Source organism: Esox lucius, chromosome 11 (genome assembly GCF_011004845.1).
Source record: "Esox lucius isolate fEsoLuc1 chromosome 11, fEsoLuc1.pri, whole genome shotgun sequence".
NCBI classification, from domain to species: domain Eukaryota; kingdom Metazoa; phylum Chordata; class Actinopteri; order Esociformes; family Esocidae; genus Esox; species Esox lucius.
Genome location: NC_047579.1, coordinates 31,606,931 through 31,630,201, shown reverse-complemented (window position 1 = coordinate 31,630,201; position 23,271 = coordinate 31,606,931). Strand labels below are relative to the sequence as shown.

General features: G+C 42.1%; 1 protein-coding gene across 25 annotated transcripts in view; it reads left to right on the top strand.

Moving 5' to 3' along the window:
• cacna1aa (calcium channel, voltage-dependent, P/Q type, alpha 1A subunit, a) overlaps window positions 1-20,051 on the top strand; it is a 127,841-nt gene extending 107,790 nt beyond the window's left edge. For 14 of the 25 annotated variants that reach the window (XM_034295416.1, XM_034295424.1, XM_034295410.1 and 11 more), the window contains 7 exons: window positions 6,407-6,510; window positions 6,930-7,065; window positions 8,901-9,014; window positions 11,510-11,548; window positions 14,854-15,070; window positions 15,175-15,470; window positions 16,592-20,051. In XM_034295416.1, the coding sequence (XP_034151307.1) occupies window positions 6,407-6,510; window positions 6,930-7,065; window positions 8,901-9,014; window positions 11,510-11,548; window positions 14,854-15,070; window positions 15,175-15,470; window positions 16,592-17,335 (1,650 nt within the window). In that variant the 3' untranslated portion in view covers window positions 17,336-20,051. The remainder of the gene's footprint in view (window positions 1-6,406; window positions 6,511-6,929; window positions 7,066-8,900; window positions 9,015-11,509; window positions 11,549-14,853; window positions 15,071-15,174; window positions 15,471-16,591) is intronic. The other 11 variants (XM_034295428.1, XM_034295427.1, XM_034295415.1 and 8 more) reach the window with 5 other exon arrangements.
• The last annotated feature ends 3,220 nt before the right edge of the window (window positions 20,052-23,271 follow it).

Below are 23,271 nucleotides of genomic sequence, written 5' to 3'. Positions count from 1 at the left end.
CACCCGGCTCTTATTGTATTTACCTGTGGTGTTGTTATCCTGAGATAACCATCCTTCCTACTTGATCTCTACAGTAAGTCAGGTTTTTAGGTAGTAGAGTAGGATAGAAGACACATTCCCAGTGTAATTCCCATTATGGAATCTGTTAGTGCATCGGTTCCCGATCTAAGCCCCCAAAATGGGGCGTCAGAGTTTCTTGGGGGGCAGGCCTTTGGCCTTACCTGCTTTTAGGGGTAAAGCATATATATATATAGTGAGGGGGGAAAAAATTGATCCCCTGCTGATTTAGTACGTTTGCCCACTGACAAAGAAATGATCAGACTATAATTTTAATGGTAGGTTCATTTGAACAGTGAGAGACAGAATAAAAATAAAATAAAAATACAGAAAAACACATGTGTTATACATTTATGTTATACATTTATTTGAATTTTAATGACTGAAATAAGTATTCGACCCCTCTGCAAAACATGACTTAGTACTTGGTGGCAAAACCCTTTTTGGAAATCACAGAGGTCAGACGTTTCTTGTAGTTGGCCACCAGGTTTGCACACATCTCAGGTGGGATTTTGTCCCACTCCTCTTTGCAGATCTTCTCTAAATCATTAAGGTTTCGAGGCTGACATTTGGCAACTCAAACCTTCAGCTCCCTCCACAGATTTTCTATGGGATTAAGATCTGGAGACTGGCTAGGCTACTCCAGGATCTTAATGTGCTTCTTCTTGAGATACTCCTTTGTTGCCTTGGCTGTGTGTTTTGGGTCATTGTCATGCTGGAATACCCATCCATGACCCATTTTCAATGACTTGGCTAAGGGAAGGAGGTTCTCACCCAAGATTTGATGGTACATGGCCCCATCCATCGTCCCTTTGATGCAGGGAAGTTGTCCTGTCCCCTTAGCAGAAAAACACCCCCAAAGCATAATGTTTCCACCTCCATGTTTGACGGTGGGGATGGTGATCTTGGGGTCATAGGCAGCATTCCTCCTCCTCCAAACACGGCGAGTTGAGTTGAGAGGGGATCAAATACTTATTTCACTAATTAAAATACATTTTTGACATTTTTGTCTCTCACTGTTCAAAAAAACCTATAAACCTAATTTGCTAGGGGCTGTATCAGAAAGCAGTATTTTATATTTTCTAGATTATCTATACACAAAACAGAAGATCATATTTCAAGCACAATTATATAATGGAAGCACAATTCTTTTGTAATGAAGAGGTGCTTTTCTTGCTATAGAAAACCCTCTCAATCACCCGAGAATTGGGCCAGGGAAGGTTTGTCACCGCTCTCGATGGGGAGACTGTATGACGTAAATGCATATTCCTCACGTATGCCTGTTCCTCTTTATTCTCCCTTTCCACTGCTAGTAATGATGATGATGATAGTCTTCCCAAGCCTGTAGCCACACCTTGGCCTTGGACTGTTGCCCTATACCCTGGACTGTAGCATTGCACTGTCTGTCGCCTTCCTGTAGTGCCCTGTAGCTCCCTATTCCCTGTAGACAGAGTATGCATATATTACCAGTACCAAGCATCTTGTGTTTGTGTAGTCACATGTGAAGTCACATCTGAAATTGTAGCAGTACTTGTAAAACGGTTCATTTCAGAACATCTTTTCAAAGTAAAGTAAAAGTTGGACATTTTAAAGAGATTGTTTTATTTTGTTTTATTTGTATTTCTCACACACATGCCTGCGCACATTTTCACACTGTTTCAGAGTTCCACTCCTCTTGCTCCTCCTGTTCCTCCTGCTCCTCTTGCTCCTTCTGCTCCTTCTCCCTCTGCTCTCTCAGCATGTCACTGTCGCTGCTCTGCTACTGCCACCAGCCACTCCTCAATGCAACTGTCAGCCATATCAGTCCCCCATGGTTTCCCATTGCTGCCATCCAGTATTCCTTCCTTGTAGGATAGTACAAGGAAGAGGTTGGTCTAAAAGGGATAATCACTCAACTCTACAGTATCTTAACCATGACTGGGCACCCAAGGCAAATCTTTTTCTTAGACATTACAATGGGAAGGGTGTGAAATTACATTTTTAAGAACTAGCAGTTAGTTTAGAGAGTCTGGCTCTGCATGAGCTTTAAAACTGACCTCAAACCTGCCTTCACCATGTGTATTCAAGAGTCTGGCTTCAATAATTTTCAACACTGATGTCAAACCAAGCCATGTGTATTTATATATTCATGTACATATTTTGGTTGGATAAACTCAGAGTCAGGGCAGAGGTTGATTGGAGTAATCACAGGAACTCCACATAAGCTGGACCGATCTTAGAGGGATAATGCCGAGTTTGTTAACACTGTACCTGTCAAACAACCATTGAAGACTGCAAGCTAAGAAGATTCAAGAGCTGGTCATCAAATACTTAGAGTGTGACCATGTCATATTCCTGGTCTTCATTTGCATTCACAGCCACAACCATACAAACCAAATGGCCCTAGGGCTTTTGCTCTAGTGTTTTCAAGGTGTACTTAACCATGACCACGAGCATGTACAGAGCACAGATCCTCATGCACACTATAATTATTTGGGCTACGAATGCTATCAAGATTTATTCAACCTGAAGGGTCACATGACAAAACCAGTCAGGTGATAACTGATGATGTCACTGGAACATCCTCATCCAATATTCATTGGAGCACTGATCCGCCTAATATGTTGTCAAGCTAATCTCTGCTGTTCTGCCCTATACGCCTGCCCCCCCTCTCTACTCACCCCTCTCTACTCACCCCTCTCCACTCACCCCTCTCTACTCACCCCTCTCCACTCACCCCTCTCTACTCACCCTATTTCATTGAATTGTCCTTGACACTTCTCACCCTCACTTTCAAAAAAATTGGTACTTCCCCAACGATTGCACCTTTACCTTTTAAAATGGTTATCCTCCTGACAAATATTTGTTTCCGACATAGTTTTCAATGCCAGGATTTTCTACTGAAAGTCATCATTGATAACATTTTAATATATCTCAGACAATACTATTAACATAGTGTAAGTCACGAAAGACATAGTGAAGGATTGCATCTATTCCAGTATTTTCACATGATGAATTTGCTTCCCTGCATTATTCCAGACGCTGCTGGATGCCATAGAGAAGCATGACGAATCATGTAAATACTCTTGCTTTGAATGGTTTACGTTCAAGCAAGGAATATTCCATGAGTCTCCTGAGTTTCAGATCAGCAATTGGACAAATATTGGTGGAAGTGAGTTGGTTAAAACATGTGTGCCATTTCCTTAAATGACCTGGAACATTTGTGATACATCCACTAAAAATGTAGAAACTCAATAGCTTGTATAATCCTTTACATTACATAGAAAGTTACATTCCATAGAAAATCCTTAAACTTATGGCTAGTTCCATAGTTAGTCCCTATATACAAATCTAATATAGTTAATCCTTAAACAAACAGTTACTTCCATAGGTAATTCCAAAACAAACTGCTATTTCCTTGGTTAATTCTTAAACACACAGCTATTTGCACAGTTAATACTTAAAACAACTACACACATAGTGGATATTTGAACACTGCTATTTCCATAGTTAATCCTTCAAAATGCAGGTAGTTCCATTTGAAACTGGCATAGGTAACGGTATAGCTTTGTCCTTGACAGTTCGCTTCGCCCCACACTGGGCCTAAACTCGGGTCTTCTGCTTTGCGACACGTGTGACTGCCACTACGATCTGGATCACAGCACCATTGAAACCAAAGTGCTTTTGCTAACTGTTTAGCTTCCTCCCTAACTGTTCGCAATAACCCATACTGAGCTCTAACTCCACTACTTCTACATACTCCACTATGTACGTGACCGTACTCCTTAAATACTTAGCAACTGTTTGAGCTATACAAAAGGTATACCCAGATTGGCAAAATTTTTAGCTAGCTGTGGAGTGAGCTTATGGTACGTTTTAAACTCCATTACACATAGTTAATCCTTTAACTCAGTTATATTCAAAATGAATCCTTAACTACAAAGCTTCTTCCATAGTAAATTCTTAAATTTACAGCTACTTCGATAGTTAATCTTTTAACACAGCTACGGCTATAATATTTACTTTAACACAGCTATTTCTTTAGGGAATCCTTAAACACAGTTACTTCCACAGTTAATAAAAAAAATAGGAATCTATTTGGCAACAGGTCTTTTTTTATTCGAAGTCTTTACCATTCCTCCTTTCTCTCTATACCTGTTCACTCACAAATTGTCCTCTACCTCAATTGTTTCTTTTTCTCCTCCCTCACCACTTTAGATATATATACACACACACTACCATTGAAAAGTTTGGGGTCACTTAGAAATGTTCTTGTTTTCGAAAGAAAAGGATATTTAATATTAAATGAATAAGAAATACAGTATAGACATTCCTTATGTTGTGAATGACTATAGCAGCTGCAAACGTCAGATTTTTTATTGAATATAAACGTAGAGAGGCCCATTATCACCAACCATCACTCCTGTGTTCTAATGGTACATTGTGTTTGCTAATCCATGTTTATCATTTTAAAAGAATTATTGATCATTATAAACCCATTTTGCAATTGTGTTAGCACAGCTGAAAACTGTTTTGCTGATTAAAGAAGTAATATAACTTCTTAGACTAGTTGAGTATCTGGAGCATCAGCAATTGTGGACTCAATAACAGGCTCAAAATGTCCGGAACCAATTAACTTTTTTCTGAAAGACTATTCTTGTTCTGGGAAATTTAGGCTATTCTATGTGAGAAATTGCGAAGAAACTGAAGATCTCGTACAACACTCTTCACTACTCCCTTCACAGAACAGCGCAAACTGGCTTTAATCAGAATAGAAAGAGGAGTGGGAGAACCCAGTGCACAACTGAGTATGAGGACAAATGCATTAGTGTGTCTAGTCAGAGAAACAGATGCCTCATTGGTCCTCAACTGGCAGCTTCACGAAATAGTACCCTCAGAACACCTGTCTCAGTGTCAACAGTGATGGGTGACTCCAGATTCTGGAGGACTGCTTGATGCTATCTGTCAAGCATGTGAAGAATAAAGCCTTTCACTCCATTTTGGAATGCCATGCCATACCCTGTGGATGGCGCTTTGAGTAAATTTCCTCTTACAACAGGACAATTACCCAAAGCACAGCTTCAAACTATGCCAGAACTAGAACTATTTAGGGAAGAAGCAATCAGCTGGTATTCTGTCAAAAATGGAGTCGCCAGCACAGTCACCAGATCTCAACCCTATTGAACTGTTGTGGGAGCAGCTTGACCGTATGGTACCTAAGAAGTGCCCATCAAGCCAATCCAACTTTTGATAGGTGTATCAGGAAGCATGGGGGGCAATCTCTTCAGATTACCTCAACAAATTGACAACTAGAACGAAGAAGGTCTGCAAATGGAGGATGCTTTGACAAAAGCAAAGTTTGAAAGACACAGTTTTTATTTAAATTAAAAGTTATTGTTTCTAACCTTTTGAATGTCTGTGTTTCCTATTCATTTTGCTGTATTTCCTATTCAAACTTATTTCATGTATGTTTTTGCGGAAAACAAGGACATTTCTAAGTGACCCTATACTTTTGAATGGTAGTGCATATATATATATATATATTCCATTATATATATTTAGTATATATTTATTTCAGTTTGTGTGTGTGTGTGTATATATATATATATATATATATATATATATATATACACACACAACATCATACTTGAATATCCCTGCAAACTATTTTCCTTTAATGTCCAAGGCTTGGAATGTTCTCTTCCTAACGCAGCTGTCCAGTGGTTTTGCGCTAATGTTCTGCCTTGTTCAACCCTTCCTTCTTTCCTGCTTGGTTTTGTTAATCTTCGGCTCTAACCTTACGGATGTGTTGATTAGCACAAACTGCACCGACCAACTCCAAATTTCCTGGTTGTCAATAGTGACCACTTGGCTGCTCAAAGTCAAATTAGGGTTCAAAGGTAAAAAGTTACAGTTTAAATTCAGTCGGGTTGAGAAGTGATGTTAATATTTTGGTTATGTCTTGAATGCCCTTTTCATTTAATATATTCACTTCATTTGAACCTGACACAGGCTGATAAGGTCAAATAGTGTGTAAATGTCTGAATTAAAAAAAGCTTCAGACATTTTTCTTTTTCCATCCCAGACAAATTTAGGCCTCTTTTTAGCATCCAAATGGTCACATCCAGAGCCATAGCTGGGTACTGTATAGTTGTGTACAGTTGATATGGCTCTGGTTAATGCCAATCATTCCCTGGTAACGTGGACTTGGATGACTCATTGGCATGAGCCTTCCATTGTAACATTTACAGCAGGACAACCGCCCTCTCCCCCGGATGCTGTGACCTGCTCTGACCTCACTTCCTTCCCCAACTTTCCCATTTCCTGTATGTCTGCCTTAAAGCCGGCGGGCATGTTGTATCTCACACAGAATCGAACGACATTACTGTTTCAGCGCGTGGAGCCACCCTCCCCCACAAAGGACGGGCCTCCCAGCCTCCCTCCTACCCAGCCAGCAGACCCCATCATCAGCCTGTAAGTAGACCCCTGTCCCCACCCCTCCACCTCTCTCTGGGTCTCTCTCTGTCCTCTCTGTTTTCTCTCTCCTCTCTCTGCAGCCAGAGGGAGGATGGGTATTGGCCAAATAGATGGACTGTGATCCAAGAGAAGGAAAGGAGCAGGATGACACGCTGGGCACCCACGCCCCATGTGTAGAGGACCTTTGTGTGTGTGTGTGTGTGTGTGTTTGGAGTGGATAGTGTATTGGTTTGTGGAGATGAGCTGATGAGTGCATTCAGTTAGCCTCACACAAGCACTGAATGCGCAGGTCTGATGTCTGTGTGTCTGTATTGAGGTATACTGTACATTTGAGTGTGTGTTTTTGGATCGCAAAAGGGAAGGGGGGTGGGTAGGGTTGTGTGCAAGGGGCCTGTCTGACTGAGGGTGCATTTTAGGCTGGTGGAGGGGGGGGTACCGGAGAGCCAGTCGTGGGTGACTGCACGGGCTCAGGAGATGTCCCAGAGAGTTGGCAGCTGGAGCCCTGAGGGACAGCACTCTGAGGAGGGACTTGACAGCAGGCATAACTTGCAGGTAACAACACACCCAACAGCATCCAGGTCACTCTGGAGAACAGATATCATTTATAGGTGTACTCAAGGGTAGCATGGTTATTGGGCCTAACACTTTGGTGTGGGACCAAATCTCCCAGCGCATATAAAACTCAAATCAAGCAGAATTTAAGAAACAGCATCAACAACTCCACTGCTTATGCAATCGATGGCAGCTCAATATCATCACACTTGTTCTACAAAATGAATCAATGACTGACATATTCCCCATATAAACTTTCTTCCCAGTCCATCCATCTGTTTGCAATGACTTTTAATCTCCTTATATTTCCTTGGAGCATTTTGCCAAGGAAAGTCGCTAATTAAGATGTTGAAAGTTCACTATGTTGAGCTCAAATAATGAGTCATAACAAACTGCAAAGTGTTGGTGGCATCTACGTGGAAGTCATAAAGTTTTCATAGACAATACCCATTTCTTCTGATTTGTTTAACAAAAACATATGTACAGTGTATATATATATATATATGTATATATATATATATATATATATAACAGTGTAAATTTGCTGTCCCCACAATATAACACAGCACACAGCCATTAATGTCTAAACTGCTGGCAACAATGGTGAGTACACCCCTGAGTGAAAATTTCCAAGTTGGGCGCAAAGTGCCAGTATTTTGTGTGGCCACCATAATTTTCCAGCACTGCCTTAACCATCTTGGGCCTGGAGTTCACCAGAGCTTCACAGGTTCCCACTGGAGACCTCTTCCACTCTTTCTTGACGACATCATTTCTGTTAGGAGAAATGGGCTAGAAATCACCCAAATTACTGTGGGAAGCTGTTGGAAGGCAAGCCAAAATGTTTTTTCCCAAGTTAAACATTTAAAGGCAATGTTATAAAATACTAATTGAGTGTATGTAAACTTCTGGCCCACTGGGATTGTGATGAAAGGCATAAAAGCTGAAATCAATCATTCTCTCTACTATTATTTTGACATTTCACATTCTTAAAATAAAGTAGTGATCCTAAATGACCTAAGACAGGGACATTTTACTAGGGTTAAATGTCAGCAATTGTGGACAACTGAGTTTAAATGTATTTATGCTAAGGTGTATGTCCTCCGACTTCTACTTCATATATGAATATCAGACAAGTTTGGCATCAAATTTTCCTATCATGTGAACTCATACTGTAAGACATGGAATGCAGAATTGCAAAGGTTCCCAATTCATCATTTGAATTTGTTGACCCCCAGGTACCATTAACTGGCTGTTGAGCCTGGTCAGGTCCTGTGGGTGTAGGGATCTGACACCAGCATAAATCAGTGTGTCTTGCATTGAAATGAAACATCTAATCAATGGGGTTGTAACGGTCTAACCAAATGATTGTGTGATCCTAGCTGTCTAAAATCAATCCTAGGCAGAGCTGTCTCCATGTCACCACACAACAATCTCAGATCTCCACAAGTGTTTAATCTCAGGAGGGTTGGTTATTTCAGGAAATTCTACGGGTATTACAGCAGATATCTCAGTCTGTCACTCACTCAGTCACTGTCTAAAATTGTAATGGCTGCCAAATGCTTGCGTCCTCTGTCCTTAATAGAATCTCAATGGAAATGCCTTGATTCAGTCTCTCCCCTATCACCTTCTTAGTCAATGGGTTTTGATACAGACTTGAGATAAGTGGACTTGTCTGAGGAAATACAATTGAGATTCTCTAATTGTTTTCTCCATTCCTCACTGTACACACTCCTTAGCCCACAACAATTAACAACCCACACCGATATATGATAACACCATGGTCCCCCAACCTGTTCATTCATAACAGTCACGCCTGATGTCACTCTATTTTCCAGACGGTAGAGATGAGAGAGATGGGGCGTGACGGTTACTCAGATACCGAGCATTATCAGCCAATGGAAGGTCACGGAAGGGCAGCGTCCATGCCACGCCTTCCAGGCGACAACCAAGTGAGCACCCCTCATTTCCTCTCCTAATGTCCTCTTCTCATTCCCTCCCTCTCTCGCTTCCTTTCCATCTCTTTGACTGAATACGCTACATTGCTGCAAATGTATACACATCTTGATACTTCCAAACATATTTTGTCATGAATACATGGTATTTGATGTGATATCATGCATTTTGAATGTAGCTCCCCTTTTCATGCTGTTGAAATACCCAACATAGGATGTTTTCCAGGCAGACATACACAACTGTTCAAAAGTTTGGGTCCACTTAGAAATGTCCTAGTTTTCAATGAAAGCATACATGAAATTAGTTTAAATAGGAAATATAGCAAAATGAATAGGTAAAATAGTAATTGACAAGTTTAGAAATTATTTTTAATTTAAATAATAATTGTGACTTTCATACTTTGCTTTCGTCAAAGAATCCTCCAGTCCTACAGTCTTGCGGACCTTTGGCATTCTAGTTGTCAATTTGTTGAGGTAATCTAAATAGATTTTGCCCCATGCTTCCTGGAGCACCTCCCTGAAGTTGTATTGGCTTTATGGGCACTTCTTACGTACCATAGAGTCAACCTGCTCCCAGAACAGTTCAATAGGGTTGAGATCTGGTGACTGTGCTGGCCACTCCATTATAGACAGAATATCAGCTGATTGGTTCTTCTAAATAGCTCTTGCATAGTTTGGAGCTGTGCTTTGGTCATTGTCCTGCTGTAGGAGGAAACTGGCACCAATCAAGCGCCATCAACAGAGTAAGGCATGGCATGGCAAAATGGAGTGATAGCCATCCTTCTCCGAGATCCCTTTTAACCTGTACACATCTCACACTTTAAAACTACCAAAGCACCCCCAGACCATCACATTGCCTCCACCATGCTTGACAGATGTCGTCAAGTACTCCTCCAGCGTCTTTTTATTTGGTCTGTGTCTGACAAATGTTCTTCTTTGTGATCCGAACACCCATCTTAAACTTTTCCTTTTATTGGCCGGTCTGGGATAATGGCTTTTTCTTAGCAATTTTGCCTAGAAGGCCAGCATTTCAGAGTCGCTTCTTCAAACTTGATGTTAAGACTGGTGTTTTGTGAGTACTATTTAATGGAGCTGCCATTTGAGGACCTGTGAGGTGTCTGTTTCTCAAATACTATTGTATTTGTCCTCTTGTACAGTTGTGCACCTGTAATTGAACCCACCATTGTTGGTGGCCCAGTTATTCAACTTGTCTGAAGAAGGCCAGTTTTATTGCTTCTTCAGTCAGCACAACAGGTTTCAGAAAAAAACAAGAACATTTCAATGTGACCCCAAACCTTTGAACAGTAGTGTATGTGCGTGCACACACACACACGTAAGCGCGGAAACACACACGTTACTCTACAGTTGCAGTCAAAGTATTCACTCCATTGCACTATTAAAAACATAGTTAGGTCATTTGGTTTTCTCAAATCTTCACTGACATTTCCAAATTTCAGAATGACTGACACTTAGTTTATTTAAATTCAGAAATTTAAATTCAGAAATCTTATTACTTGGTTAAATATTATTTTATTAAGGTGTTTTTCAAGTGGTCTAGTCAAGCAGTGGTTCCCAGCCCAGGGTACTAGGACCGATAGAAGTACCCGGCATGTGTATAAGGAGTACTTCTGATGACGTAGAAGTACTATGAGACACCAGGCCTACTGGTAAATTCAATGCAGAGAAATGTTTTATTGGTGGTATAGCAACCAAAAAAGGTTGGGAACTACTGGTCTAGTGTACTGTCACGCTCAAACTTAAAAAGTCGATATGGAATGCATCTTATGGATGTACCAAACTAGTTAAAACAGTGGCTTTACCCTGATATGAGTAAGTGTGCTACTGATGTATGTGAATGTGTGTCCAAGTGGTCATTTTCTGAGAGAATGTGTGTTGGTCCATGTGAATATGTGCGAGTTCAGACCCTCAGTATGTTTCATACGTTGTGCCTTTCCACTGTACCTAACTGTTGTTTTTGAAGTAGTTGTGTGACGTGCTGTGGTTTTAAAGTGTTGTTGCTGTGGTGACTGTGGCGTAAACGGTAGTGTGCCGTGGTCAGGGTGGCCCTGTGTACAACACTGTCTCCGCCTGGCAGTGTCTGTGCGTTGTTGTGGTAAGTCCTGTTTCTCCCCGCTGCTTTTGTGTCTAATACGGTTCTCTCTCCTCTCTCTCACTCCTTTTCATTCTTTTATTTATCCCGCTCTCCATTTTTTGACTCTCCTCACATTGGTTGTCACCCTGTCCTCTTATCTTCCTCTCTCTTTATTTGCGTACTCGTCCTTCCTCTCCATTCCTGTCCCTCTGTCCTCTTCTGTGTGTCTGTGCTGTGCTCTGCGTGTGCCGTTTCTGTGCTGTGTCTGTGTGTGCTCTTTCTGTGCTGTGTCTGTGCGTTTGCGTGTCCGTGCGCGTGCGTATACATGCGTGGGTGTGGGTGTATGTGTGTGTGTCCTCGTGTGTGTGCATGTGTTTGTGTCTTCTCTGTGCTCACACAGCAGCGAAGGAAAGGGAGGCACCGTGGAAGTAATCTCAGTGTATGTACTCTGTCTCCCCAGTCAGACCATTTTTCTTTTATTCATTCACTCATTAACATGAACAGCCCTCTGTGAGAGGTCCAATAAACCGCTGTCTGTCTCTACCTGTCTGTCTCTAGCTGTCTGTCTATAGCTATCTGTCTCTGTCTTTACCGATCTGCTGCTCTGGTTTACCTCTTACAGTCTCTTTATGTGCATTTGTATTAATTATTCTTGTGTATTATTTGTCTTGTGCTGTGTTGGTGCATGAAATGAACATACAAATGCAATACTGGGTGGTGACGTTCAGATAGGTTCAGCCGTTCTGACTAGACTAAAGTGCTGAACGTTAAGGACAATGTGATTGGACACTTGACACCTGAGTGGCGGTTCAAATTGTTAGCAACATGGCTGAGTTTGTAGTGGAGATGCACGAGCTGTTGCAACTGGCAGATGAGAAAAACTAATGATTTCATTATCTGAAAATGTTGGAAAGCGTGGATGAATGTCTGAGCAGTACTGGGATATGTTGCTCTGCATTGAATTGGGATATGCAGGTTAACAGAAAATGATTTTAATGAGGTTGCCGTAGCATACTTTGCGAGAGACATTGTTACAACTTTCTTCCATACATGGATCTGTAATAAAGCTAATCAATCTAATAACCACGATAAACTAACATAAACGTTTATTTTGTTTTGTTTGGTAAGCACGTATCTAGCTTATAATTTGCACAAATACAGATGGACCACCACATGTTTTCATTTCAATTGGAAGTCATTTCAAAATTAGATCTATTTTACAAATTCAACATGAGTGGCTTTTGAAGTGTTTAACCATCAGCAGAAAACATGATTACTTGTAGTGATTATGCCACACTATGAGGTAATGGAACATTATAGAAGTTATATGATAGATATAAACATAATTGGTTGTAACAGTTACATTAAGTCCAAGCAGGGATTTGGAGTGTGCCTACAGTACAGTGAAAGAAAAAGTATTTGGACAATGGAAAGGTTTTTGCTATTTTGGCTCTGATTTTAAATGATACGATGACTATGGTGTTACAATTCTGACTGTCATCTTTAATTTGATTGTCTTTTTCTTTTTTTGGTGAACTACTTAGAAATTACATCTTTTTTTGTATGTAATTACCCAATTTCAGATTATCAGATTATTTTGACAATTTGCTTTACAGCTGTTTCTTACTAGGCTGGTCTGTTTGTTTGCATTGTTAGTGCAGCAACACAATCCTCAATTTCAATTTTTATTCTCAGCTTTGCTTTCGGAATCTGTTGCATTTGCATTAACTGTGTGAATGTAAATCAAGCTGGCCATCATGAGGCAGATAAATAACTATAACTAGATCAGACATAGACAAAACATTAGCCTTCCAAAATCCAAAAGAATAAAAAGGAGAGCACTATGAAGCTCAACAATGGCACTGTAACAGAACTGTAGGCCTTAAAAAAAACGCCACCTGTTATATTTACTGATTCATTCCAGTCAGTGTTTTGCCGTAGGCTGTCTGCTACATTTATTTAGCTGTAAGGGTGCTGGCCATTGAGACTTGATAAATGGTGCTATTACAACACACAAAGACACAAACTCCTCTGGCCTTAGTTTTTTCTGCCTACAGCTCACACCTGATAGTCAACCGCAGGTCACAGTGAAATTAATCTACAGCATTTTAAAACAATTGCCAATTGCAGCCACTGTGCAATTTAAAAGTATTCCGAAAACATGTCAATCACAACCAATATATTTTCGCCTGTAAGATTTTCATAGTTTCATAGTAGGCAAATTTTGTAGGAATATGTTGGATCTGAACTACATTTTTGGTTGGCTGCCATTTATCAAATCACAGTATTCTCATCCCCGTATTGCATTTGTATTTTAATTGTATGCATTATATAAAAATCCAAATAAATACATTACAACATTTTCTACATTATTTTACCTATTTTATTATTTATTGTACTGTTTCCTGGTTGGTATTCTATGCATTCATTATTTTATTAATGTATTAATTTATTTCCAAATATGGCACATTTCATCATCCATACAAACGTGCTTCTTAGACATGATCAGGCCGAAGCCTGATCCCAAATTGTACCCTAGCCCTAGGCACCTGATGTAGATCTGATCTGAATGGTTTGGATAGTGAAATAGCTTGATCTTGACTAAGCTTGCACCAATCTTTCCATTATTTTCTGATCGGCACAAATACCAAGGCAGCAGGCTGTTTGGGATAGGCACACTGCACCCTCTCTCTCTCTCTCTCTCTCTCTCTCTCTTCCTGCTACCGCTGCTGTGATCTGTGTTTCACACCTATGGGCGTGTCTATGCTGATGTTACCTGCTGTGTTGCGTGTTTCACACCTATGGGCGTCTCTGTGCTGCTGTGTTTGTGTTGCATGCATGCAAGAAATATACAGTATGTGCATTTGTTGAAGTGAATGTGTGTGCTTGTACATTTGTGTGTATGTGTGTGTGCACATCTCCAGTTTTAGTGTGTGTGCGTGTGTTTGTGGGGCTGTTTTCATTTTTTCTCATCACCTGTTTATCAAAACCAAGAACTCAGTTGACTACAACCAGCCAATTTCTTTTTCAAATTGACCAATTAGTAATCAAACAAAATAAATTGAACCCAGCAGATGTTGTTGACATGGGGGACTGGTCCTGAGCAGGCCTGGTATGCACTGAGCTTGAGTGTGAGGATCGCATTACAGGCACTGTCCTGGTGTCCAGCAGCCCCAAGGGCCTGTGTGACTTCCTCTGCCCCGAGAAAAGAGCTCCTGATTGGGCTTGAGGACTTGGGACAGCCCCTATGCGCCTGCATGACTGAAGGGAGGCCCATGCTGAAACGGGGCGGGGGGGGGGCCTTGCCGAGTGCTGCGTGCGGCCTGGAGAGTGTTGTGACTTCAAGGGAGGGGTGATGAGGGGATGGTGTGGAAGAGGAGATGCTGACTAGTCTTGCTAGATCAAGTCCTGGATGCATGCCAGGCCTCTTGCTTCCTTCGCCCTTTTTCCTTTTGGATGTATTTATCTTCCTCCTGTTCTCTCTCTCTCTCTGCCTGAGGCAGCATGATGTACACATGACACAGGGGTGTGTAGGCTGAAACCGTGTGCGGTAGGGCTGGGGGGGGGGGCAGTGGTTGTCATGGGTTACGTGGTGTCCTCCCGTACCACCCACCTGCTGTCTGTCCTGGAGACAAGAGACAGAAGACATATGGACCTGAAGGGGCGGTGCTTATTTTCACTCTCTCCCCAATCTCTCCTGCTGTCCCTGTCACTCTCTCCATCCCTCTCATCCCTCTGTCTCAGACCATAACAGACAACAGTCCAATGAGGCGCTCAGCCTCCTCCCTGGGCCACAGTCGACCCAGGAGGGGCCCGAGAGAGAGGGGCGCGGCTGACGATTACGCAATGGAACGGGTCTTCCCTGAGGAGGGCGAAGCACCGAGGCACGCCCACCGGCGCCGCGAGCGAACTCACAGAGCCTCTGAGAGGTCACTGAGTCGATATGCTGACGCAGACACGGGTGAGACGCAGGGGTTGCGGGCGTGTCTGTCGAAGTCTGTGCGTGGTATTGGAAGGGCAACAGTGATGCCGTGACAAAAACATTAACAACTCTCATCCGGGCAGGGCTGGGCACAGACCTGAGTACCACCACTCAGTCAGGGGACCTGCCACCCAAGGAGAAGGACCGCGATAGAGATCGCGGTCGGCAGAAAGACCGCAAACACCACCACCATCACCACCATCACCACAGCGGCTCTGTAGACAAAGAGCGCTACGCCCCCGAACGAGCTGAGCGGGGTGGAGAGTACAGTGGTCACAGACAGCCCCGAGGAGACAGAGACCACAACCGAGAAAGGGACCGTGACCATCGCTGGTCACGATCACCCAGCGAGAGCAGAGAGTGCATGACACACAGACAGGTGGGCTTCTATGATGTGTGTCAATGTTGCATCACCTGCCTGAAAAAGAAAATGTATACTCAGGTTCTTCTGTGACTTTTTCTCATTGGCCTAAAATACCTTTTGGTGGTTAATTGTCTTTTATGTTTCCCTTTTATTGTTGAAACCATGTCTATTTATGAACAAGAAAACTTTTAAATATGACATGATTGAGGCAGTTAATTGGATTTTAGAATTTAGCATTTTGCCACTGGCACACAAAAGCAAGCACACATTTATACACACACACACACACAGCTGTGATTCGGTAAAAACCTCTAGATTCAGATAGAAGACATGTTGTTCTGAACAAGGCAACAAGGCTGAAAAGTGCATTATGGGTATTTTCACATTCACCATTTTCAGGCCTAGTATGTCAGATCTGAGTTTTCCAGAATTCAATCTTTCTTCTTTTCTTTTCTCCTGTTTTGTGTCCTCTTTATTCTGTGTGATTTGTTGCTTTGCTCTGTTTTCTATGGTGTATGCTGACATAATTTGCTATATTTATCTCTTCTCTTTCTTTATTGCTTTTTGATGTCTTTTGTCTCCGGCATCTCTCCTCCCCTCACACTTCTGATTGCGCTCTTCTTATCGTTGCTGTTGTGATTCTTGTTGTTATTGTCTGTTATTCTCTTTCTCCCTCTATGATCTATCTCTGCTTGTCTTTATCTCTTTCTCCCTCTATGATCTATCTCTGCTTGTCTTTATCTCTTTCTCCCTCTATGATCTATCTCTGCTTGTCTTTATCTCTTTCTCCCTCTATGATCTATCTCTGCTTGTCTTTATCTCTTTCTCCCTCTATGATCTATCTCTGCTTGTCTTTATCTCTTTCTCCATCTATGATCTATCTCTGCTTGTCTTTATCGCTTTCTCCCTCTATGATCTATCTCTGCTTGTCTTTATCTCTTTCTCCCTCTATGATCTATATCTGCTTCTCTTCTCTTTCATTTTACTCTGCTTCTCATTCTCTCTATTCCTTTCTCCCTTTGTTCCCGTCCCTCTCTTCCATCTCTCTCACACTCTCTTCACCCCTTCTCTCTTTGTTTGTGTCGTCCTTAATTTTGTGGTTCTTTTTTTATTTGCCTTGTTCAATTTTCGTTTAGGGCAGTAGTTCGGTGAGCGGAAGTCCTGCCCCTTCCACCTCGGGGACCAGTACCCCGAGACGAGGCCGTCGGCAACTCCCCCAGACCCCGGCAACTCCCCGCCCACACGTCACCTACTCTCCCGTCGTCCGTAAAGCTATGGCCACACCTCCTGGACCCCCGACCCAGGGACGCCTTCCTGCTCCTGCCCCTTGCCGCTTCTCCCCTGAGCCTGCCCAGGGCCCTCCCCCACTCCACCATGGCTCAACCCATCAGGCTCGCCACCCCCCTCCCTGCTGGGTGGATGAAGGAGGAGAGAGGGGATCTCAGGAGGGCGACGGCTGCTTCTACAACCAGGAGTATCAGGATTATGACCGTGAGCGCCATGAACCACCTGCCTACGAGCAGAGCCCCTCAGAGGGCAACCCTCACAACCCTCACCCTCTGAACCACACCTCTCTCCCCCTGCAAAACCACCCGCCAGCCCCCCCTCAACAGCACCCCAACAACCCTAACCCCCGCACCTCGCCCAGGACTTCCTTCCACGCGCCCCCACCCACCACCACCCCCGCCCCGCAGGGGCAGCAGCCTCACCCACCACGACGGCTCCCCAACGGATACCGCGCCTCCTCCCCCTCCTCGCAGCACCACCACGGTCCCACCCACCCCGGACCCCACAAGGTACATCCTTCCCAGCTCAGAGGGCCCCGAACAAAGGGCCTGCATGAACCCTACAATAATACAGAGGAGGACGACTGGTGCTAGCCTCAGGGGACAGGGAAGGGAGTGAGGTTTGGAGGAATGGAGAGAGGGGAGGAGGAGGGTGGGAGGAATGGAGAGAGGGAGGATATATAGAGGAATGAAGACAGAGTTGGAGACAGGGAGGTGTGGAGGAATGAATACAGGGATGGAGACACATTGTGAGTTGTCAGTCCCTATCTCACAGCCCAGGGAAATACCCAGCCAACAGACAGGGGAAACCAAGGCATGATTCTTTCTTTTTGTCTTTCCATTGGTTTTTCTTTTTTGTTTCCTCTGCTGCTCAGTGTTTCTCTGGCAGGGGTTTACTGAGGAAGTGTTTGTTGGGATGGAGGAGGTAGAGCCACTTTTGGAGTGGACATTTTTGGAGTTTGGAGGACAAAGAAATTCCTCCATAAAAGAAACTATGGAACCCAGCTCATCGGATGCAAGGAGTCAAAAAACAAAAAAACTCTAACTTTAGTTTTTCAAAATGAAGGAACGAGGGGGATGGACGCTTTTCTTGACATGTCATGAGCTACACTTCTGGAACGGAAACAAAATACAGAAATAACATCGTCCAAGACGTAACCACGTAATCGATTGCAAAAACCAACCACAAACCCCAATGACAGGGGTGATATTGATGAGTTTTATCATCTGTGTTTACTGTTAATAATGACATCACTGACGATGAGCCTTCCATCTGAGTATGGAGCGCTGGGGTGGGGGGTTAAGGAGTGGGGGCACCCAAACTTGGTTGCAAAGGAGGAATCCACCCATTCCAACCCCCAAACTACCCCCAAAATATTCTGCCCAACCCAGGAGAGAAGAAACACAAAAAAGTGGATGGCAAAAAAAATGAAACAAAGAAACAAAAATAACATTTTGACAGTATTTCTTCTTCTACTCCTGCGGCTGCTTCTTCTTCCTCTTATTCTTCTATTTCTTCAAAACATTGAAGCTTGGTTCTTCTGTTGCACCCGCTCAGCTTTGTTTGAACTCGCAGAGTTTAAAACCTGTGGAATCCTGCATGATTGATACAACAAAAAAGAGAACTAAGAGAAAATAGTGTAATGTGGGGTGAAACGATTCCTTGGTCCTTTCTGTTTTATTCTGTGGGGTTCTCTCTTTTTCCTGTAATCCCTTTGTTTCTCTCCTTTTTCCCTAGTATTGTTTATACCTGGAGCTAGCATACATCCTCTGTTCTGTGCCCACATTCTGATTGTGCCTGTCATGAATAATTATTTAAAAAGAGGTTTCACTGTCCTGATATGTGTACAGTGAGATGGTTTTCAGAAATGTCTGACTACTTCTGCAGGTGGAAGATTTTGGATCGTCTAAACCTTAGCCGCAGATTTGGACCCAATTTGAATCTGGACAATATCAAAAAGATGCTTTGTAGAACCTAGTATAGGTGGTCCTCCTGTTGTGTCTCAACCTTTAATCAGGATAGTGTCGGATGGAGAGAAGACAGTAGCCACGTTATACCCGGTGCTATCATGTGTCATTTGTCATGATCTTCTGGTTCTGACATGCTTAAGCAGGTGTAGGCAATTAAAATACGCAATGTGATTTGATTATGTTTATTTGTGTAAACAGACAAGCTGTTTAAGAAGGATGCATGTTAGAACAAGGTGTACAACAAGGTTGCTGAGGTCTTGCCCAGTCTTTTTTAGGCAGAGGTATAGAAGTTAGCTGTCTTCACAATTGTTTCCTATTTAAATGATCAGTGCCAAATTGTTACCTTTTAAGAGGGTGAAATTGCACTGTCATTTTCAAAAAAGTTGATATTTTGTTACTAGGCCTGCTCTAATTTCATAGAAGGAAAGAAGGGAGGAAGAAATGAAAATGCTGAATCTATTTTAGGTTCATATTAACAGGAATTTGAAACTAGAGCAGAAGGTTGCACACACGTTCCACATAGCCCACTCGAACCAGAGATATGTCTGTAATCTTCCAGAGTTTGTGTTTGAAAAAGGGATAAAGAGAAAGAGAGAGAGAAAGAAAGGCAGATAAAAGGCGGGAACCTCTTCATCTTTTCTTTACTTGTTATAGTGATACTGGTTCTATAGATACTGATTACAATGCTAATGATAATGATGACTATGACAATGCTAATGATAATGATGACTATGACGATGATCATGATGACAATAACAACAATAATATGTTCATGCTTGTGAGAGAGAATCTCTGTATTTCTATTTTGTTTTACATTCCTTTGTTTGCTTTCCAGTAATTTTTTCTCAGCTCATCACTGTCTTAATGAAACGGTCCTGTCTTAGTCCACTGGTCTGGCTGGTGGTTGGAGCTCTGTCAGAGAGGCGGAAACAAGGGTCATCATAATAAAGTGAAATAGGTTTGGGAATGCACTGTAGATGAAGGTACGCAAGTTATTCTCAATTACTTCATGGGCCCTTAATGTACTTATTAACATATTTTTGTTTCATGTCAGACCTTTACATTTTATATGTAGTCTGTCCACAATAGATAAGCACACACTTTGAGTAAGACTATGTCAGGAATCATATCTGACGTATCGGTTTGTACGTTAGACAGTTGTTTATTGATGTTACATGCATTAAACTTTTGTGTAAATATTGGGAAGCTAAGAGCCTCTTTACACTAAGTTTTATTTAGATAAACAACCACTGTATCTGACAAATTTCTGTCAGATACAGTGGGGAGAACAAAACCTGCCGATTTTGCAGGTTTTCCCACTTACAAAGCATGTAGAAGTCTTTCATTTGTATCATACGTACTCTTCAACTGTGAGTGACGGAATCTAAAACAAAAATCCAGAAAATCAAATTTTTTTGTGATTTTTAAGTAATTAATTTGCATTTTATTGCACGACATAAGCATTTGATACATCAGATAAGCAGAACTTAATATTTGGTACAGAAACCTTTGTTTCCAATTACAGAGATCATACATTTCCTGTAGTTCTTGACCACACTGCAGCAGGGATTTTGGCCCATTCCTCTATACAGACCTTCTCCAGATCCTTCAGGTTTCTGGGCTGTCGCTGGGCAATACGGACTTTCTGCTCCCTCCAAAGATTTATTGGGTTCAGGTCTGGAGACTGGCTAGGCCACTCCAGGAACTTGAGATGCTTCTTACGGAGCCACTCCTTAGTTGCCCTGGCTGTGTGTTTCGGGTCATTGTCATGCTGGAAGACCCAGCCACAACCCATCTTCAGTGCTCTTACTGAGGGAAGGAGGTTTTTGGCCAAGATCTCGCGATACATGGCCCCATCCATCCTCCCCTCAATACGGTGCAGTCGTCCTGTCCCCTCTGCAGAAAAGCATCCCCAAAGAATGATGTTTCCACCTCCATGCTTCACGGTTAGGATGGTGTTCTTGGGGTTGTAATCCTTCTTCTTCCTCCAAACATGGCGAGTGGAATTTAGACCAAAAAGCTCTATTTTTGTCTCATCAGACCACATGACCTTCTCCCATTCCTCCTCTGGATAATCCAAATGGTCATTGGCAAACTTCAGACGGGCCTGGACATGCGTTGGCTTGAGCAGGGGGACCTTGTGTGCGCTACAGGATTTTAATCCATGACGGGGTAGTGTGTTACTAATGGTTTTCTTTGAGACTGTAGTCCCAACTCGCTTCAGGTCATTGACCAGGTCCTGCCGTGTAGTTCTTGGCTGATCCCTCACCTTCCTGATAATCATTGATGCTCCACGAGGTGAGATCTTGCATGGAGCCCCAGACCGAGGGAGATAGACAGTCATCTTGAACTTCTTCCATTTTCTAATAATTGCGCCAACAGTTGTTGCCTTCTCACCAAGCTGCTTGCCTATTGTCCTGTAGCCCATCCCAGCCTTGTGCAGGTCTACAATTGTATCCCTGATGTCCTTACACAGCACTCTGGTCTTGGCCATAGTGGGGAGGTTGCAGTCTGTTTGATTGAGTGTGTGGACAGGTGTCTTTTATACTTGTAACAAGTTCTAACAGATGCAGTTAATACAGGAAATGAGTGGAGAACAGGAGGGCTTCTTAAAGAAAAACTAACATGTCTGTGAGAGACAGAATTTTTAGTGGTTGGTAGGTGATCAAATACTTATGTCATGCAATAAAATGCAAATTCATTATTTAAAAATCATACAATGTCATTTTCTGGATTTTTGTTTTAGATTCCATCTCTCACAGTTGAAGTGTACCTATGATAAAATGTACAGACCTCAACATGCTTTTTAAGTAGGAAAACCTGCAAAACCGGCAGTGTATGAAATACTTGTTCTCCCCACTGTATATATTGAAAAAATATACAGTGGTTGATGGTCGTTTTCCAAGGTAACATGCATTTGCTTCACTGGATGTGAATTTTAGACAGATGAGCTCTTTGACACTGCAGGTTAAAAGATTTTTCCTGCTCTTGACTAGTAGAGATATACCAGGAGAGATAAGGTTGAGGTGCACTCTCCGTGACAGTAACTAATTGCTTTTTAAGTTGTCATCATCCCCCAAAATTAATGAATGCCTATCTCGCTGCCTGTCAGCAGGTTTTCTGGACAGCTTCTTTTGATCAGCAGTTTACATTGCATCAGCTTGCTGGAGAATAATTTTTTAAAAAGTTTAGCTAACTAAGCAACTGCTAGCTAATTAGCTAGTTAGCTTTTGGTTTAACAAATTCATCATTATGTGCTGCACTGGAACATATTCATTTCTATGTATGCTTCATTGGATATCCCCAAATTGCTTATGTAAGTTGAAAACAATGTAATTGATACCATCTTTAACATTCTTAATGATTTTAATCCATGTCACTTGTTGTTCTGTTGAAATAAAACTTCAGTTATTAAAAAAAAACGAAATATATAACAAACTAAACAAGCAAGCTAGTCAACTATCTTGCCCTGCATATTTTGACAGGGAAAAACGCGATGTGCGCATTTTTTCACCTCACTGCCAAGCGTGAGCTCAACACATTCCTGTTGTAATAGAAAATGTTATTTACATATTATGTAAATGGCATTTATATGAAATTGTTGTCACAACAGTTGTTGAAGTGTAAATAGGCCCTTAATGGTTACTCTTAGTAATGGGACCTACAGTATAATTTAGATCAGATAAAGCAGACAGAGAAGAGAGACAGAGCTCCTCTACTAGTTTGGCCAGATTATATATGGCTCTGTATGCAATACATTGCAGCCCAGTTCAATTGTATAGCCCTGTTCCATTCTAACTGTCTAATTCCAACATTTTCATAAGTACATGTCTGTTCACTGGGAGTTTAAGGAGTGTTACCTGTGACTTGTGGAGCACCTCTTCAGTGGTGAGGACATATAATGTAGCCAATCAAAAATGCACAGCACAATTATCCCAGCCAAGGAAAATGCCTGTGAAAAACAATGACTGGGTCTTTTCTGCCAAACCTCTGTGTCTTGTGTCGCCCTATTCTCTTTTTTGTGTGTCTCTGTATGCCTCAACCTAGCATTCATCCTAATACCTGCCACTGTCCATGCAGTCTCTCTCACACAGTTTCAGGACGTTGAAAGTTGCTTATGTGAACCAATCACTTATGATAATAATGTAATTGGTGTTATTATGATGATGATGATGATGAGTATTATTATTACACTCCATGTCAAAATCCTTAGTGTCAGGTAGCAGTGTTTATTCACTGCTGCCACAGCATCAGATATATTGCAGGTATATCTGAGCATATCTGGATTCTGATGTACTGTAACTACATATCCCTTAATTCTATGTGCCACATGTTGATCAGAAGGCATGTTGCCTTTCCAGTGTTCATCTAATGTAGGAATGTCATAGAAGTGTATAAGTCACATAAAAACACTGATAAGAGAATAATACACAGATGCACTCTGAGTATGTAGCTCCAGGCTGTAGCAATTCTGTGTGTGTGTATGTGTGTGGGTGCGCATATAGGTGTTCTTTTATTGAAAGAATATGTGTAAACATTCAGTGTTTGTGCATCAAATG